The 21,457-nt window shown below is 47.1% G+C and overlaps 1 protein-coding gene across 1 annotated transcript in view; it reads left to right on the forward strand.

Annotated features, from left to right (window-relative positions):
* LOC311317059 (pleckstrin homology domain-containing family A member 5-like) overlaps positions 1-21,457 on the forward strand; it is a gene marked incomplete at both ends in the record, with an annotated part of 275,859 nt that overhangs the window by 190,018 nt on the left and 64,384 nt on the right. The window contains 2 exons of the mRNA XM_084448057.1: positions 4,525-4,663; positions 19,234-19,338. Coding sequence (XP_084304183.1) covers positions 4,525-4,663; positions 19,234-19,338 — 244 coding nt within the window. The remainder of the gene's footprint in view (positions 1-4,524; positions 4,664-19,233; positions 19,339-21,457) is intronic.

Below are 21,457 nucleotides of genomic sequence, written 5' to 3' on the forward strand. Positions count from 1 at the left end.
TCTATGAAGAAAAAATTACTCTCCCCACTCGGGTAAAAAATGTCCTGTGTTCGTCTTCATATTTTCTTTTAGCTGCGCATTTCTTTCCAGACATTCTTTGGTTGTGTACAGTAGCCTAGGCTACGTTAGCTTTTGTCGTAAAAGAGAATGACCCACGCAAAGCAAATTATTTTGTTTACAATAGGTGCGTTTACATGACAAATATTTTTCAATCTGGTTGATTTCAAGCTGAGTTCATCTTGAGCGTGTACATGGGATACAAAGTAAACTGGTTGGATGTTTACATGCGACAACGAAACAAATGTTTCGAACGCGCACGCAGCCGTGAGTGATTGCGTTACGATGGTTACAAACAGCTGACTACGGAACTGTCGAGCGTGCCTTGATTAGTCAAGTCTTGAGCATGCGCACAATGAACGCAGAACGCAGCATCAATCCGTTTCAAGGTATACATGACGGACCAAACGGTTTCGAAAAGGTTTAAACTACCTCCTTGAAAGCGATTGGAATTTCAATCGGGTTGGGGCATTTCAGTCGGATTGAGGTGTTTATATCACATATTTTCAATCGGTTTGGTCTTCCAAACCTATTTGAAACCGATTCAAACTGTCCATGTAAACGCACCTAATAATTTTGTTACCAAGGTGATTTGCTACCTATATGATTGGTTTGAAGTGGTTCTCACGCGACTTCCTCACTAGCGAAACGAATCATGATTTTATGACAAATCTGCAATAAACTAAAATGGGCGGGAAGAAATGCACAGCGAAACTAGAGAGAGAGAAACGTTCTTATGGAATGAATGAATTTATTTTTTAATGAAAGGATGGAAGAGCCGCAAGCCAACTTTTTGGGGGGATGGATGGAGGAGCCGCACATTGACGGGCAAAGAGCCGCATGCGGCTCGCGAGCCGCGGGTTGGCCACCCCTGCTCTAGAGGGTAGATTAAACCACATCTCCAGAACTCTCTAGAGGGAGGATTAAACCACATCTCCAGAACTCTCTAGAGGGAGGATTAAACCACATCTCCAGAACTCTCTAGAGGGTGGATTAAACCACATCTCCAGAACTCTCTAGAGGGAGGATTAAACCACATCTCCAGAACTCTCTAGAGGGTGGATTAAACCACATCTCCAGAACTCTCTAGAGGGAGGATTAAACCACATCTCCAGAACTCTCTAGAGGGTGGATTAAACCACATCTCCAGAACTCTCTAGAGGGTGGATTAAACCACATCTCCAGAACTCTCTAGAGGGAGGATTAAACCACATCTCCAGAACTCTCTAGAGGGAGGATTAAACCACATCTCCAGAACTCTCTAGAGGGAGGATTAAACCACATCTCCAGAACTCTCTAGAGGGAGGATTAAACCACATCTCCAGAACTCTCTAGAGGGAGGATTAAACCACATCTCCAGAACTCTCTAGAGGGTAGATTAAACCACATCTCCAGAACTCTCTAGAGGGTGGATTAAACCACATCTCCAGAACTCTCTAGAGGGTGGATTAAACCACATCTCCAGAACTCTCTAGGGGGAGGATTAAACCACATCTCCAGAACTCTCTAGAGGGAGGATTAAACCACATCTCCAGAACTCTCTAGGGGGTAGATTAAACCACATCTCCAGAACTCTCTAGAGGGTAGATTAAACCACATCTCCAGAACTCTCTAGAGGGTAGATTAAACCACATCTCCAGAACTCTCTAGGGGGTGGATTAAACCACATCTCCAGAACTCTCTAGAGGGTAGATTAAACCACATCTCCAGAACTCTCTAGAGGGTAGATTAAACCACATCTCCAGAACTCTCTAGAGGGTAGATTAAACCACATCTCCAGAACTCTCTAGGGGGTGGATTAAACCACATCTCCAGAACTCTCTAGAGGGTAGATTAAACCACATCTCCAGAACTCTCTAGAGGGTAGATTAAACCACATCTCCAGAACTCTCTAGAGGGTAGATTAAACCACATCTCCAGAACTCTCTAGGGGGTAGATTAAACCACATCTCCAGAACTCTCTAGAGGGTAGATTAAACCACATCTCCAGAACTCTCTAGAGCAGGGGTCTCAAACTCAAATTGGCTTGGGGCCACTGTTGGTTTCGTCAACTCATAGGAGGGCCACTTCAATGTCAACTTCAACTACTACTAACTATAAGAAAGTGCAATATTTCGGAAAATGTTATTTTTCATTTCCATAACTAGACTCACAACTCAATCTCTAAATGTTGCAAGACTATTCCATAACTAACATTTTCATCATACAAATTCAGACCAGTTTCCATTCATTTTAATATATTTTAACAGTTAGCGCTGCAAATCTTTTTTCCTTACTTTTATTTTATCTTGAATAGCCTACATTTGTACTTTACTCTGTTTTAGCTGCAAGATGCATCACTACTGTAAGCCTGCCCTGGACCTGTACTTGCATTTATTAAAGTTCAAGTTTGTTTCCATTTCTTACCAGACACTTAAATACATTTGTAGGCTACTAGCCTACTCTATTTCTTGCCAGACACTTATCTTGAAAGACGGCTGAGACGTTAGCCCTCTCAGCTGTGTGGCTCGTTTTTTCCTATCGTCTCCCTATGACACTGTTCTCCATGTTTAGTAATGAATAGCTCTTGACATTATATTCCTTTAGAACGGCGACTTTTTTCTTGCATATCAGGCAGGTAGTATTTCCATTGAACTCTATACTAATACTGAAATGTCAATATTTCTTGAAACTGTCTGTGTTCCTAACGTTAGTTCACCATGAAAACAGCCTTTCGGTGGCGAGCTGCATTCCGTTCATTGTTCATAGTCGCGTGCAGATTGATTGCACCTGTGACTGTATTCAGCATTCACCTCGCGCTCTGCATTGTAGGCCTGGCTGCCGGCGCCGTTTACAATATATTATTTTGCGGGCCGGATTACATGATATTTCTGACATCATGTCGCGGGCCGGATGGAGTGGTGTGGCGGGCTGCAAATGGCCCGCGGGCCGCGAGTTTGAGACCCCTGCTCTAGAGGGTAGATTAAACCACATCTCCAGAACTCTCTAGAGGGAGGATTAAACCACATCTCCAGAACTCTCTAGGGGGAGGATTAAACCACATCTCCAGAACTCGTTTATGTTCCTAGTGTTACTAAACTGTGGTCTCTATTGTGTCATTGTTTTAGCAGAACCCGGTCATATCACTCTGCTGTACGATGTGTTGAACTTTTAACCCTGTTCGTTCGCCATTGTTGATGACGCGTCGCCATTGCTGATGACGTGTAAATGATGTGTTAGCCAATCAGATTCTAGGAATGTCATATCCGGGCCTAGCTTTGAATATAGAGCTGTGTACAAGACAGAAAGTTCAGTTCTTGGGTGAATCTCTCTTTTGTGTTCTCGCCAAGAGCCCAGTTGCAACTGTATATTTTTGGACTAAAGAACCAGTCTTTGAACTTCAAGATTGAACCTTGGCAAATGTTTTTACTCTTTATTCACTTCTAGATCTAAATCTAGCATTCACAAGGAATGGAGCTACAGTACAAAGTGTTGGTTCCTGGTTACACACACACACACACACACACTCACACACACACACACACACACACACACACACACACACAGAAATACACCCGGGATGCCAGCGAGTCAGGGGTAGTTGCAATTCTTGTGATTCTTCTTCATCTTCACACAGAGCCTAATCTCCTTGCCGCTAACTTTAACTAACTTACCTATCCACCTATCCATTTAACACCTTACTGGTGTGGTGGAGTTGTTATGCCTCCACCAGGCGATAGCCTGGCCGGAGGCATTATGGTTTCAAGTTGTCCGTCCGTCCGTACGATGTTTGTTAATGCAATATCTTGGGAACGCATTGACGGAATTTCTTCCCCTTTGATACAAATGTTCACTGGCACTCAAGGATGAACTGCTTAGATCGTGGGGGTCAAAGGTCAAGGGTCACTGTGACCTCCCAAAAGGCGTTTTTGGCCTAGTGAACACAATATCTCAGGAATGGCTTGACAGAATGTGTTCATATTTGGCCAAAATGTCCAATTGGACTGAATGAAGAAGTGATTCGATTTTGGTGGTCAAAGGTCAAAGTACAAGGTCACTGTGACCTCACAAAATGTGTTTTTGGCCTGATGAACACAATATCTCAAGAAAGGCTTAACGGAATTTGTTCATATTTGGGTAAAATGTCCAGCTGGACTCAAGGATTAACTGATTACATTGTGGGGGTCAAAGGTCAAGGGTCACTGACCTCACAAAAGGTGTTTTTGGCCTGCTGAACAAGATATCTCAAGAAAGGCTTGACCAGAATTATTATATATTTGGCCAAAATGTTCAGTTGGACTTGATTAGATTAATTGGATTAGATTTTGGTTTTCAAATGTCAAAGGTCAACTGAATGTTAATTGCAACTTGTATTGTTGGGCGGAGGCATTTAGCCACTACGTGGTTTTTCTAGTTTTTCATTTGCCCTCTCCCTCCCTCTCTCCCTCCCCCCTCTTCCCTCTCTCTCCCCTGCCCCCCCCCCCCCAGGTCAGGCTCCAGGTCGTCAGATCCTGGGGAGAAGAAGGACCGTCCTCTGAGCAACATGAGTGAGGCGTCGAACTACACCGGGGGCTCAGACTACAGCACCTTCCCCAACAGCCCCGCGCCCCCCAGCACCACAGCGCGGGTCAGCAACGTGTGTGTGTGTGTGTGTGTGTGTGTGAGGTTCACCCCTGCCTTAACCATTATCTCAACCCTGTAGTGCCACCTGGCACCAAATACAGAGAAGCGGATTTATAGTCGTTCCAACTCCCAGCAACCCTTCAACCTAAACATCCCTGTGGTGTTCCTTAAACCGTCAGATTAACAGTCTACAGGATGAAATACTCCCTTTAACTTGACCGTGTCTCTTTAATGACCGCGTCACCGGCAACATTTTAAAAAATATCTAACTTTTAAACTTTAATCTTTAAAAATCGAACAAATTCCAACATTCCAACACTTCCTCAAAGCTGAGAAACTCCACTTTCTAGTAATATATGGAAAATACAATTAATATTTGAATGTTTGCACTGTACTTTCAGGGTTAAAGGGTGTTAATAACCTTTCTAGTTCAGATTAAAACAGGAAAACATCTATTTTGATTTTATTTATTTATTTTTTAAGACAGGGACAAGGTACAGTAGACATTAACCCTATAGAATAGGGAGAGATGCACTGTACAAGGTTATAGCTAAACAGCTAATTTCCACCCGCAGTCCCTGGGCAAATAAATATACAGTCTTAAAATAGTGGGGCAAATAGTACACAGTAGGAGAGTTACATACATAGAAGGAATACAAAAAAGTTATGTAGCAGAGATTTCACTCATCCCTATACCCTCATCCCTATACCCTCATCCCAACCTCCCCAGACCCTTAAAAAACAAACCCTAAGTACAGCCCCCATATGTGCTACACAAACACACACACACACACACACACACACACACACTTGACTACAGGTGCGACTAGAGGTGTGACTACAGGTGCGCGCAGCTTTGCTGAGCGAGTATCCACTGCTTTGCGAGGCGAGAAGCTATGAAAGCTTGTTGTTGTTGTGAGTTCTGTTGGAAAGCTGTTCCACTGTTTTATGGCTGTGAAGATGAAGGATGATTGACCAAAAGCAGTCTAACGTTGTGGGATTCTGCACGCCCTCTGAGTTGTTGACCTAGTGGCTCATGTTATTAATTCAGAGCTGAGTGTTACAAACTTTCTCAGGGGGGGAGGAGCAGCATTATGGATGATTTTAAACATAAGACAGACATTTGAGTGCATGATCAGATTTTCAAAGTTTAGCATATTATATTTCTAAATTATATTACAGTGGTGATAGTATCATGATTTCTTGTCATGTATTTTGAGGGCATTTTAATATAGTGACTCAAGAGGTCTTTGTGTTGTTTTGCCTGCCTGAGACCAGCTTGACATACAATAAGAGAGGTGAGAGAGTATCATTGCATTCAGGTATGTGCTTGATGCATCCAGTGTCAGAGACTCCTTCTGTGGCGATAGTTTGCCATGTTGAACTTCAGCGAGTTGGCTAGTTTTTTAATATGCTTCTTAAAGTTCAAGGTCGGATCCAGAGTGACACCCAGGTATTTAAATTCATGTAAGTTCTTGATGATTTGTCCATTTACACAAATTTCTGGACAATCTCCAAGTTCGTTACGGTTTGTGAAGAACATGCTTACTGTTTTACTCACATTTAGGGTGAGACACGAGTCGAGAAACCATTTTGCAACATTTTCCATTTGCTTGGATAGTAATAATAATAATAATAATAATAATAATAATAATAACTATATCTATAAATGTTGTTTTCTTTAATATAATATATAATACAAAGATACTACAAAATCTGTAACGGAAGCACATTCATTCTAAAAAAGACAACACCAAAACCAGCGTGACACTGGGACACTCAATCTCTCCTGGAAATATCTTCAGATACAGTATGCCTTCTCTGTCCCTGTCCTCTTTTGACATCTGAGGTACAGTGTGTGGGGGGCCTGTGGCGTGTGGGGGCGGGCCCTTGGGGGGCCTGTGGCGTGTGGGGGCGGGCCCTTGGGGGGCCTGTGGCATGTGGGGGCGGGCCCTTGGGGGGCCTGTGGCGTGTGGGGGCGGGCCCTTGGGGGGCCTGTGGCATGTGGGGGCGGGCCCTTGGACATGCCCTACTTCCAGTACTGGGGGGCCTTCTCTTTGCGTCTGAATGATCCCCCTCATCTCCTGCGGGGCCTAACAGGAGGAATACTCACGCTGTGTAACAGGAGGAAGACTCACGCTGTGTAACAGGAGGAAGACTCACGCTGTGTAACAGGAGGAAGACTCACGCTGTGTAACAGGAGGAAGACTCACGCTGTGTAACAGGAGGAAGACTCACGCTGTGTAACAGGAGGAATACTCACGCTGTGTAACAGGAGGAAGACTCACGCTGTGTAACAGGAGGAAGACTCACGCTGTGTAACAGGAGGAAGACTCACGCTGTGTAACAGGAGGAAGACTCACGCTGTGTAACAGGAGGAATACTCATTAACAGGAGGAATACTCATTAACAGGAGGAATACTCATTAACAGGAGGAATACTCACGCTGTGTAACAGGAGGAATACTCATTAACAGGAGGAATACTCATTAACAGGAGGAATACTCATTAACAGGAGGAATACTCATTAACAGGAGGAATACTCATTAACAGGAGGAATACTCATTAACAGGAGGAATACTCATTAACAGGAGGAATACTCACGCTGTGTAGAATAGGATTCCGCTCACTTTGAAAAACACATAGTCCAAATATGTCTTTGATATTACAAACTAGAAAGGGTGCTCAAAGACCACAGGCCTAATATAATAATATGAATTAATTAATTATTATTAATATTAATATATAACTAATATAATGCATTAATGCATCTCGTTGCTGTAACTGAGTTGAAATGGTTGAAGTCACACCCCAGATTATATGTAATAGCCTACACAGGATCCAGGCTAAGACAATGTACATTTTCCTGATACCGTGCTTATCTGATATGTTTCTCTTGAATCAGATATTGGGCTTCCATCTGATTTGTGTATCTGCCCAGTGATTGGGATAGAATGTGATTTATACAGATGTGGGAACATAAGAATGTAACTTGACCCGCGGTATTCTAACAGGCGCTTTACGGCATTCCGCACCACCGCTCGCCTGCCCATAGGGGCGCAGTAATACCACTCATTGACCCATTGCTGTAGCTCATCTCGCACATTAGATGAGCCTACCGTTCTCAAACTCCTTGTTCTCTGTCTGGTTGTAATTTAATTATTACGAACAAAGCCTATCTATTTATAGTTTCTATCTCTGTAACTGTCGCCGGGTCTATATCTGGTAACTGTCGGGACAAGTAGAAGTTTAATACATTAGGCTGAGTGTTCTCATATGGAACATGGCATCAGGACGAGGAAGATGGCTAACGGAGATGACCAGAGATTTGTTTGAAATGGTTCACTCACTCCCTCCCTATTACCATGGATGTATTGAGTGCGACTCATAGTGAACTACATGGGGAATGATTTAACAGTCTTGGGACACTACATGGAATGTAACTGCGTAAGATATTCATGACTCAAACAAGCAGACGCGCCGATCACTGATGGCAGCAGGTTGAAATATCAGGTAGTATTCAGGTTCCATGTTTAGTTGAATGATAAATCCCATATAAATGGTTGGAATTCTAATGATGTGCAAGTGTGATTTTATCAACTTTAGTGCTGTCTGCTAATAGCAGGCTGTGAAGCTGCACGATAAGACCGTGATAGCAAGTTAGCTCACGACAGCAGCTTCCATAATATTAACGGTAGCTGTCGGTGGCTAAAAAGCAGATAGCTAACTTTACAACGATGATTCCTGTAGCTATTTTGATTTTGATGCTATTAGTTCAACTTCTGTTTCTCGGTCAGGAACGGAGACGAACTCGCATTAGCAGCAAAGCAGCTAGAGGAATGATCTTAACATTAGCTAACTGCTTTAGCTACTGCTAGCTACCGTCTTCTTCACTTCTAAAACTAAAACATGACACCGTTGTGTTGTGGTATTGTGGAGGGCTTAGGCAGAAGCAGGAAGAGAAACCACTTTTGCCCCATATAACTAAAATAATGGTCTCATAAGCATTTTTCGATTGTAAAATTGTGTTCACTTGTTTTAGTTTGCAAACATATGCAATTTTCTTAGCATATCTACTGGCTACATGATAACATAGGTTTCAAGTTTCGTGCGAGCAAGTCGTGCCTGCAAGCCAGGGAGAAATGACAGGAGACTGTGGCGGGGCTTAGAACCAGAGGGGTGCGCGAGTGACATTTGGGCAGAATGAACAGGTGAAATGAAAGCTCTCGAAGAGATCTTTCTAATGCTATTGGTCAGCTTTGTATGTAGTTTTAATGTGAAAGATACATCTTGAATGCAGTCAAGACAAATTATTTTGCCTCTTAACTTTTGTCAAACCCCCTGGTTCCAGTCAATTGGATTATAGGCTATAGGTAGCCTACAATGACGTTACCTTATGAACACAAATAGCTTAACCTATAGGCCTACATAAAAACAATAGCCTAAAACCATGTTTATTTACAATGTATTTTCTTTCATTGATAGCATGCCAATAGTTAGGGTGAGGAACGACGCGCGGTCTCTTTAGCCCTGAGACCATCATCAGGCAGGCAGCTCAGGAGGTCGTTGGCTATATATATTATTATGATATTATGTCTAATAATACATTCGTTGAAAGTACACAGGCTGATCTACTATACGGAATTGGACCGAGGAGTGTTCTCATATGGAACTAGGCTGCACATGCCCGCCCGCGACAAGAGCTGAATTGTAGTCAGCTTTCCCCGCTGCGCGCAGGACGCGTGCTTCCCCCGCTCCGAGCGAGAACGCAGGCGGAATGTCGCTCCCCGTCTGAAACGGCCTTGACTCCTGGAATCCCAAGGTCTTTCATATTCAAATTCTCTTGATGGTCTGGGAAGTTGGGAGACGTGTTAAGGGAGTGCATCAGTCGTGAGCCTTGACAGTAGATACCAGCCTGCGCTGCGCTCAGCACAAAGTTGGATGAATGGATGGACTTATTGGAATCGTGGAAAATGTTTATTGCGCTCTAAAATCATGAAAGCATAAATGTAAAAATGCAGCAACAGAAGTAGTCTAGATGAGATGGTGGTTTAAATGAATGGCAACACATAAATTGAGACATAAATTGAGACTGGTGATAATGCTGATAATCTACAGTAGGGCCTACCTCTGGCTGAGTTCATGGTTACAGCCATTCATCTCTTACACATGGGCCTATACAATACTTGCACAATCTACTTTGGACGTTAAATCCATCTATCAATCAAACTAGCAAATTCAATGGCCGGTCATGGCAAAGCACCCGCTAACGCAGGCTACCCCCCTCCCACGATCCAGGGCTAGGAAACCGGTTCATCCAGTTTATTTGAATATAAAATAATTGGGGGGGGGGGGGGGTTACAATAGTCTAGTCCAGGTTCGCTGGCGAGTGACGAGCTAGTCAGATGGCGCATGCATGTGTGGACATTGTAGGCCGATTCTGTAAAACCTAAAGAATAAAAGTAGGCTACGTTCAACATTCATTGGAGTGGTCCAGTTGGATAGGCTGAAGATTTGAAGATGTAATTGGTCATTTTAAATGGGCCTACTTTATCTTTTGATGCCTATTTGAACGGACTGCATCGATCAATGCAATGACTCTCCATGTTTTTAAGTTTTACCCTTTTCATCAATAAAACATCATTTTTACAACCATGTCTCATTGATTGGGAAGGCATTTAGAGCTGCCGGTCTATTAGCCTACATTCGGACTCAGAGGATGACATAACTGTTTATTGAGAAACAATTGCAGGCTGGCCTATATAAAGAAATACCACAATGCATGTAGTCTAGATATATTACATTATGGTTATACACTTTATGGTAGACTGCCCACTCGCTCGCTAAGCAGGCTACATTGTGGCTGTTTTGTTCATCGCAGAAGCCTATAGCCTAGGCTACACATTAAAAAAATGTTTTTTTTTATATAGACCTAGAAGGAATCAGAATATGTGGAAATTTAATTTTAGCCTATTTTAATACAATTCAAATTCTGCTTAGAGGGAATTATTTTCAACGGGCATTATGACCTGAGCATAATTAATAATTATCTAAGTTAATATAGGCCTATGAGAACGCTTTTTACGGTAGGCTAGGCCTATGCGTCTTGTGATTGTACTGTAGCCTAGGCTACAACTTAAGGCTTATTAGGCCCTATTGAATTCCTTTCATAGCCTACTAGGCTACTCATTATTATCGAATTATCTAGTTGATATATGAATAAAACAATAAGCCGTTTTAATGGCTATGGGCTACTAGTTGTAGCAATACACGAGTTGATGCGCTCTGCTCTTACGCACGGTTGAGGCGGCAGCTCAAATACACTTCGCACATATCCTCTGCTATAGCCTCTCACAGACAGCTAGGTGCACTTCATGCATTGGTAGACAGTTCTGTTCTTGCTGCAGCTTGTCTTCACCATGCAGGTATTTTGGTGGGGGTATTCTTCTGTGGACACTGCGAGGGGCGCCGCAGGTGGCTGTTTGGACGCCAGAGCGCGCAGCTCTTCAGCCAACTGGAGATGTCGCGTCTGGGGAGGCTCTGCGTCTCTCCACTAGTCCCCAGCGAGTCCAAGCTCCCCCAATGAATAATACTTATTTATAATAGCCTACATAGCGCGAAACTGTGCATATAATAGGCTGTAGCCAGCGCGAAACTGCGCATTCCCTATAGCCGTTCATTGAACGGCTGGCGGCCGGTATAAATAAATAAAAACATACACGATATTTTCTTATTTGAATGATCTTGAATATATATATATTCAAGATCATTCAAATAACAAAATATTGTGTATATTGTGCATGTGAAGGCACTCACTGTCAAACCTGCCGCTATCTATGCACAAGATAGTTAATGTCCGGATATGATTGGCAATGAGTGATCTTTACTCATGGCGACTATGTAAATTCTGTATGGATCCACAAGTCGATCAAGCTTATTTTTTCTTTGTATCGTGCTGAAGCCATATAGCCTACTGCGCTCAGACTTGGCTACATTAGCTGGTGCCCCGTCTTCAAATTTACTTCCGGGGTTTACGAGTAGCCTACCAGTTGAATGCGTTCCAGAAACAAAACGCAAAACCCCCACGTTCACCATATCTTTACTAACACATATATTTACAATTCTGTTATTTTGCGCATTTGACCTAACAGCCACCACGTCTTGACCCGACGTCAGTTACCGAGATAGATAGGCTACTGTAGGCCTAGATATAGGTGTTCGTAATAATTAAATTACATCCAGATGGAGAAAACATGTGTTTGAGAACAAGGTAATAATACCAATTAAACGTTATTTGTATAGCCCCTTTCATACAGATAAATTCAGCTCAAAGTGCTTTACAACAGAGCATTTAAATTAAAGAATGTGAAACTTAATGATGCTTCATTCGTAGACTATAGGAGAAAAACACTGAGCCCAGCCCGCTAAATCTACTCAAAGACGCCACCTGGCGGTGGTGCATCACTAAAACGAAATAACACCCGTCTGAAATCCCACAAGATTTCCAACGGGATTTCCCTGCCAAATACCGCGACGTGAAATGCTGCAGCATGTGACATTTCTAACTTCCCACATCTGTATGTATTATCATAGCATCCAGGCTAAGAACATGTCATTTTTCCTAATACTGTCAGGGTTTATCTGATTTGTTTCTCATGAAACAGATATTATTTTGTTTTACACGTATAGAAAGATAAGATAATATTGTTTGCGAAAAAAGTTGATATCTATCTATCTAAAGTACTACCATGATTCTCCCTGTTAATGACCCATTGTATTTTTTGTTTGCTATTCTTGCACTTTCCTCCAGCACTAGATTATGCTCTTAGTCAATTGTGAGTTCTGGCAAGTTGTGGTATATTGGCTTTTCCTACTTATATTTTATTTTCCTAATTATTGTAAGTCGCTTTAGATAAAAGTGTCAGCTTAATGACTAATGTAATGTAAAGCTGAACTGACTCTTAACCCTCTGAACTGAACCCAAGACTCTTAACTATTAGAGTGGTGTCTTATCCAGTAGGACTACGGCAATTCAGGCAGAAGACATGAAGATAACATTAAATGGTCCAGCATGGCCAAGTTCTGGTATAATTTTCATTTGTGTATCTGCACAGTGATTCAGATCCGCTCAAAAATATAATGGGTTCTCAGTCGACCCCATCCTACACCCCTCCACCCCTCCACCCCTCCATCCTCCACCCCTCCACCCCTCCATCCTCCACCCCTCCACCCCTCCATCCTACACCTCTCCACCCCTCCACCCCTCCATCCTACACCCATCCACCCCTCCACCCCTCCATCCTACACCCCTCCACCCCTCCACCCCTCCATCCTACACCCCTCCACCCCTCCATCCTACACCCCTCCACCCCTCCATCCTACACCTCTCCACCCCTCCACCCCTCCATCCTACACCCCTCCATCCTACACCCCTCCACCCCTCCATCCTACACCCCTCCACCCCTCCATCCTACACCCCTCCATCCTACACCCCTCCATCCTACACCCCTCCACCCCTCCATCCTACACCCATCCACCCCTCCACCCCTCCATCCTACACCCATCCACCCCTCCACCCCTCCATCCTACATCCCTCCATCCTACACCCCTCCACCAAGTTTCAAAATCGGTCTGGTAGTTTTTGCGTAATCCTGCTAAAGAACGAATGAACAAACTGAATAATGAACACAGGCGACTGAGAATATAAACCTCCGCCCCACGGAGGCAATAACCCACTCCACCCTAACCCTCACCATCATCCCACTCCCCTCACTCGCTGGGGATGATCACCATCATCCCACTCCCCTCACTCAGCTGGGGATGATCACCATCATCCCACTCCCCTCACTCGCTGGGGATGATCACCATCATCCCACTCCCCTCACTCGCTGGGGATGATCACCATCATCCCACTCCCCTCACTCGCTGGGGATGATCACCATCATCCCACTCCCCTCACTCGGCTGGGGATGATCACCATCATCCCACTCCCCTCGCTCGCTGGGTCTGATCACCATCATCCAGGAATACTTAGATTCTCCTAAATCAAAGATGACAAGTTGTATCTCTTTGGCTCAGATACACAGCATTCTCATTATGGCTACTTATTGAAACCATGCCTTATACTAGAAATGGCGCTCAGAGAGCACAGACCTCCGCCCCTGAATGCATGTCGTGGCTCTGTGCGCACCAACATTGAATGCCCCGGCAGGGGGCAGTGCGATGCACTCCGAGCTCTCCCCCCACACACCCCAGTCCAACCCCTGAGTCACCAGCACCCCCACACACCCCAGTCCAACCCCTGTGTCTCTAGCACCCCCACACACCCCAGTCCAACCCCTGAGTCACCAGCACCCCCACACACCCCAGTCCAACCCCTGTGTCTCTAGCACCCCCACACACCCCAGTCCAACCCTGTGTCTCTAGCACCCCCACACACCCCAGTCCAACCCTGTCTCTAGCACCCCCACACACCCCAGTCCAACCCCTGTGTCTCTAGCACCCCCACACACCCCAGTCCAACCCTGTGTCTCTGTCACCCCCACACACCCCAGTCCAACCCTGTGTCTAGCACCCCCACACACCCCAGTCCAACCCTGTCTCTAGCACCCCCACACACCCCAGTCCAACCCCTGAGTCACCAGCACCCCCACACACCCCAGTCCAACCCTGTGTCTCTACCACCCCCACACACCCCAGTCCAACCCCTGAGTCTCTAGCACCCCCACACACCCCAGTCCAACCCTGTGTCTCTAGCACCCGCACACACCCCAGTCCAACCATGTGTCTCTAGTACCCCCACACACCCCAGTCCAACCCCCTTGTCTCTAGCACCCCCACACACCCCAGTCCAACCCTGAGTCTCTAGCACCCCCACACACCCCAGTCCAACCCCTGTGTCTCTAGCACCCCCACACACCCCAGTCCAACCCTGAGTCTCTAGCACCCCCACACACCCCAGTCCAACCCTGAGTCTCTAGCACCCCCACACACCCCAGTCCAACCCTGTCACCCCCACACACCCCAGTCCAACCCTGTGTCTCTAGCACCCCCACACACCCCAGTCCAACCCTGTGTCTCTACCACCCCCACACACCCCAGTCTAACCCTGTGTCTCTAGCACCCCCACACACCCCAGTCCAACCCTGTGTCTCTAGCACCCCCACACACCCCAGTCTAACCCCTGTGTCTCTAGCACCCCCACATACCCCAGTCCAACCCTGTGTCTCTAGCACCCCCACACACCCCAGTCCAACCCCCTTGTCTCTAGCACCCCAACACACCCCAGTCCAACCCCTGTGTCTCTAGCACCCCCACACACCCCAGTCCAACCCCTGTGTCTCTAGCACCCCCACACACCCCAGTCCAACCCCCAGTCCAACCCTGTCTCTAGCACCCCCACACACCCCAGTCCAAACCCTGTGTCTCTAGCACCCTCACACACCCCAGTCCAACCCTGTGTCTCTACCACCCCCACACACCCCAGTCCAACCCCTGTGTCTCTAGCACCCCCACACACCCCAGTCCAACCCCCAGTCCAACCCTGTCTCTAGCACCCCCACACACCCCAGTCCAACCCTGTGTCTCTACCACCCCCACACACCCCAGTCCAACCCCTGTGTCTCTAGCACCCCCACACACCCCAGTCCAACCCTGTGTCTCTAGCACCCCCACACACCCCAGTCCAACCCTGTCATCCCCACACACCCCAGTCCAACCCCTGAGTCTCTATGACCCCCACACACCCCAGTCCAACCCTGTGTCTCTACCACCCCCACACACCCCAGTCCAACCATGTGTCTCTAGCACCCCCACACACCCCAGTCCAACCCTGAGTCTCTATGACCCCCACACACCCCAGTCCAACCCCTGAGTCTCTAGCACCCCCACACACACCAGTCCAACCCTGTGTCTCTAGCACCCCCACACACCCCAGTCCAACCCCCTTGTCTCTACCACCCCCACACACCCCAGTCCAACCCTGTCACCCCCACACACCCCAGTCCAACCCCTGTGTCTCTAGCACCCCCACACACCCCAGTCCAACCCTGTGTCTCTGTCACCCCCACACATCCCAGTCCAACCCTGTCACCCCCACACACCCCAGTCCAACCCTGTGTCTCTAGCACCCCCACACACCCCAGTCCAACCATGTGTCTCTAGCACCCCCACACACCCCAGTCCAACCCTGTGTCTCTGTCACCCCCACACATCCCAGTCCAACCCTGTCACCCCCACACACCCCAGTCCAACCCTGTGTCTCTACCACCCCCACACACCCCAGTCCAACCATGTGTCTCTAGCACCCCCACACACCCCAGTCCAACCCTGAGTCTCTATGACCCCCACACACCCCAGTCCAACCCCTGAGTCTCTAGCACCCCCACACACACCAGTCCAACCCCTGTGTCTCTAGCACCCCCACACACCCCAGTCCAACCCCTATGTCTCTAGCACCCCCACACACCCCAGTCCAACCCTGTCACCCCCACACACCCCAGTCCAACCCTGTGTCTCTAGCACCCCCACACACCCCAGTCCAACCCCTGAGTCTCTACCACCCCCACTCAGCGAGCTGGCTTCATTCTAAGTGTTGTTTTCATTCGTGGATCCGGCCCATGATTCAGATCTGCTCCAAAATTGAATAGGTTCTAAGGTAGTGAAAGTGTAACCCCACCCATGGCCGGTGGGTGCTGGGTGAAAGGTAGATCCTAGTGTTGAGAGAGTGGAGCCCACACACCCATCTCACAGGATAGACTGCTTTATTATACAAACAACGTTTCGCTCATGTGATCTTGGTCAGGTTCATTTCAACAGTGTCTGTTCTCTTCCGATATGGGCTACAAAGGACAAACATCAGCATGGGATGTATTTCTGGTTATTTGATGAAGCGTATCTTTTAATGGTGCCTAATGTGTATTATGGTTTAATGTTATTGCGTTGTCATTGTTTTAAGTGTATAATTAGAGTTATGTTCCCCTATTGGACAGCCCATGCTGACGTGTCCTTTGTAGCCCATATAGGAAGTCAACAGACACTGTTGAAATGAACCTGACGAAGATCACATGATCGAAACGTTGTTTGTATAATAAAGAAGTCTATAGTGTGATATCAGTGTTCAGGCTCTGTAGTTTTTGTGTAATTTAAGTCTAAAAAATGGATAGAAGGGAAAGGGCAGTTTGTGTTTGGGCGGACCGTGGACCCGACCCATGATTCGGAGGTTGTCAGTTGGCCCATGCTACACCCCTACACCGAGTTTCATGCTACACCCCTACACCGAGTTTCATGCTACACCCCTACACCGAGTTTCATGCTACACCCCTACACCGAGTTTCATGCTACACCCCTACACCGAGTTTCATGCTACACCCCTACACCGAGTCTCATGCTACACCCCTACACCGAGTCTCATGCTACACCCCTACACCGAGTTTCATGCTACACCCCTACACCGAGTCTCATGCTACACCCCTACACCGAGTTTCATGCTACACCCCTACACCGAGTTTCATGAAAATCGGCCTGGCAGTTTTTGCATAATCCTGGTTCAAAAAATAAATGTAGGTGAATGGCCGTCCGTTTCTGGGCGGCCCATGGCTGGGGCGGAGGTATCACAATCTACATCTACTGCAATGCCTTTCCATTACTGTATAGTGGCTGGATAGTGGGCTGGATAGTGGGCTGTATAGTGGGCTGTATAGTGGGCTGGATAGTGGGCTGTATAGTGGGCTGGATAGTGGGCTGGATAGTGGGCTGGATAGTGGGCTGTATAGTGGGCTGGATAGTGGGCTGTATAGTGGGCTGGATAGTGGGCTGGATAGTGGGCTGGATAGTGGGCTGTATAGTGGGCTGGATAGTGGGCTGGATAGTGGGCTGGATAGTGGGCTGGATAGTGGGCTGTATAGTGGGCTGGATAGTGGGCTGGATAGTGGGCTGGATAGTGGGCTGGATAGTGGGCTGGATAGTGGGCTGTATAGTGGGCTGGATAGTGGGCTGTATAGTGGGCTGGATAGTGGGCTGGATAGTGGGCTGTATAGTGGGCTGTATAGTGGGCTGTATAGTGGGCTGGATAGTGGGCTGGATAGTGGGCTGTATAGTGGGCTGGATAGTGGGCTGTATAGTGGGCTGTATAGTGGGCTGGATAGTGGGCTGGATAGTGGGCTGTATAGTGGGCTGTATAGTGGGCTGGATAGTGGGCTGTATAGTGGGCTGGATAGTGGGCTGTATAGTGGGCTGGATAGTGGGCTGGATAGTGGGCTGTATAGTGGGCTGTATAGTGGGCTGGATAGTGGGCTGTATAGTGGGCTGGATAGTGGGCTGGATAGTGGGCTGGATAGTGGGCTGTATAGTGGGCTGGATAGTGGGCTGTATAGTGGGCTGGATAGTGGGCTGGATAGTGGGCTGGATAGTGGGCTGGATAGTGGGCTGTATAGTGGGCTGGATAGTGGGCTGTATAGTGGGCTGGATAGTGGGCTGTATAGTGGGCTGGATAGTGGGCTGGATAGTGGGCTGTATAGTGGGCTGTATAGTGGGCTGGATAGTGGGCTGTATAGTGGGCTGTATAGTGGGCTGGATAGTGGGCTGTATAGTGGGCTGGATAGTGGGCTGTATAGTGGGCTGGATAGTGGGCTGGATAGTGGGCTGGATAGTGGGCTGTATAGTGGGCTGGATAGTGGGCTGGATAGTGGGCTGGATAGTGGGCTGTATAGTGGGCTGTATAGTGGGCTGGATAGTGGGCTGTATAGTGGGCTGGATAGTGGGCTGGATAGTGGGCTGGATAGTGGGCTGGATAGTGGGCTGGATAGTGGGCTGGATTGAAGCGTAACTTTGTTCAACATGTGTCCCTTCATAAATACTTCATAGATGTTGAATAAATAAGCATGGTATTATTAAATGGTTAAATATGCTGCCATGAATTAGTGATGCCTCTATGGGCCCAGAGTGCAGCGCTGCTTACTGGACTCTCTGAGTCTCTGGGAGGGCCCAGAGTGCAGCGCTGCTTACTGGACTCTCTGAGTCTCTGGGAAGTCATGTGCATTATTGATGAGAGGCCATGCTCGGTCCTGCTGACTGAGCAGGTCCAGGGTTCTGCTAACAGGGTTCTGCCAAAATGGTCTTGGCTACGACCTGTTTAGCAGTTACGACCGTCTTAAGTTAAGACCAGCTGGTGCAACCCACTCCAGGGCTCTATTGAAGGTCCAGAGCTCCACTGAGAGGGTCCAGGTTTCTACTGAGGGTCCAGGGTTCTGCTGAGGGTCCAGGGTTCCACTAGGAGGGTCCAGGGTTCTTCTGAGTGTCCAGGGCTCCACTGAGAGGGTCCAGGGTTCTACTGAGGGTCCAGGGTTCTGCTGAGGGTCCAGGGTTCCACTAGGAGGGTCCAGGGTTCTTCTGAGTGTCCAGGGCTCCAGTGAGAGGGTCCAGGGTTCTACTGAGGGTCCAGGGTTCCACGAGGAGGGTCCAGGGTTCTACCGAGAGGGTCCAGGGTTCTACTGAGTTCTAGCCTCTCTCCACTCACACGTTATCTTAAGAATGAAAAAATGACTTAAAAACATGATATATCTGCTGTGATTCTCAGGCTTCGAGGTCTTCCAAAAAGGTTCACAACTTTGGCAAGAGGTCCAACTCCATCAAGAGGAGCCCAAATGCCCCAGCTGTGAAGAGCAACTGGCTTTACAAACAGGTACAACTACAGACTGTTACTGTGACATCACTGTCTCCTGTCCACACTGTTACTGTGACATCACGATCTCCTGTCCACACTGTTACTGTGACATCACGATCTCCTGTCCACACTGTTACTGTGACATCACTGTCTCCTGTCCACACTGTTACTGTGACATCACGATCTCCTGTCCACACTGTTACTGTGACATCATGATCTCCTGTCCACACTGTTACTGTGACATCACTATCTCCTGTCCACACTGTTACTGTGACATCACTATCTCCTGTCCACACTGTTACTGTGACATCACGATCTCCTGTCCACACTGTTACTGTGACATCACGATCTCCTGTCCACACTTACTGTGACATCACGATCTCCTGTCCACACTGTTACTGTGACATCACTATCTCCTGTCCACACTTACTGTGACATCACTATCTCCTGTCCACACAGTTACTGTGACATCACTATCTCCTGTCCACACTGTTACTGTAACATCACGATCTCCTGTCCACACTTACTGTGACATCACGATCTCCTGTCCACACTGTTACTGTGACATCACGATCTCCTGTCCACACTTACTGTGACATCACTATCTCCTGTCCACACTTACTGTGACATCACTATCTCCTGTCCACACAGTTACTGTGACATCACGATCTCCTGTCCACACTGTTACTGTGACATCACTATCTCCTGTCCACACTGTTACTGTGACATCACTATCTCCTGTCCACACTGTTACTGTGACATCACTATCTCCTGTCCACACTTACTGTGACATCACGATCTCCTGTCCACACTTACTGTGACATCACTATCTCCTGTCCACACTTACTGTGACATCACGATCTCCTGTCCACACTGTTACTGTGACATCACTATCTCCTGTCCACACTTACTGTGACATCACGATCTCCTGTCCACACTGTTACTGTGACATCACGATCTCCTGTCCACACTTACTGTGACATCACTATCTCCTGTCCACACTGTTACTGTGACATCACGATCTCCTGTCCACACTGTTACTGTGACATCACTATCTCCTGTCCACACTGTTACTGTGACATCACTATCTCCTGTCCACACTGTTACTGTGACATCACTATCTCCTGTCCACACTGTTACTGTGACATCACTATCTCCTGTCCACACTGTTACTGTGACATCACTATCTCCTGTCCACACTTACTGTGACATCACTATCTCCTGTCCACACTGTTACTGTGACATCACTATCTCCTGTCCACACTGTTACTGTGACATCACTATCTCCTGTCCACACTGTTACTGTGACATCACTATCTCCTGTCCACACTGTTACTGTGACATCACTATCTCCTGTCCACACTTACTGTGACATCACGATCTCCTGTCCACACTGTTACTGTGACATCACTATCTCCTGTCCACACTGTTACTGTGACATCACGATCTCCTGTCCACACTGTTACTGTGACATCACGATCTCCTGTCCACATGCTGTCTTCCTTTTGTATTGGACATGTTGGGATTCCCAAGGTCGATGTCAAAATCGTCATCAAATACATCACCTGAACTCAGTTTTCACTCATTTTACTCGGGGTAAAAAAATCTATTCCAGCTTCATCAACATCAGCTACTGATGTCAATCAAGATGGGAGTGTGCTGGTGTGTGTGTGTGTGTGGTGATCATGTCTGGTGTGTGTGTGTGTGTGGTGATCATGTTCAGTGTGTGTGTGTGTGTGGTGGTGATCATGTCTGGTGTGTGTGTGTGTGTGGTGGTGATCATGTTCAGTGTGTGTGTGTGTGTGTGTGGTGATCATGTTCGGTGTGTGTGTGTGTGTGTGTGGTGGTGATCATGTCTGCTGTGTGTGTGTGGTGGTGGTGATCATGTTCGGTGTGTGTGTGTGTGTGTGTGTGTGTGTGTGTGTGTGTGCGGTGGTGATCATGTTCAGTGTGTGTGTGTGTGTGGTGGTGATCATGTTCAGTGTGTGTGTGTGTGTGTGTGTGTGTGTGTGTGTGTGTGTGTGTGTGTGTGTGTGTGTGTGGTGGTGATCATGTTCAGTGTGTGTGTGTGTGTGTGTGTGTGTGTGTGTGTGTGTGTGTGTGTGTGTGTGGGTATAACTGCAGCTGCTATAATGGA

This window comes from Borostomias antarcticus (assembly GCF_949987555.1).
Source record: "Borostomias antarcticus genome assembly, chromosome: 13".
In the NCBI taxonomy this organism is placed as follows: domain Eukaryota; kingdom Metazoa; phylum Chordata; class Actinopteri; order Stomiiformes; family Stomiidae; genus Borostomias; species Borostomias antarcticus.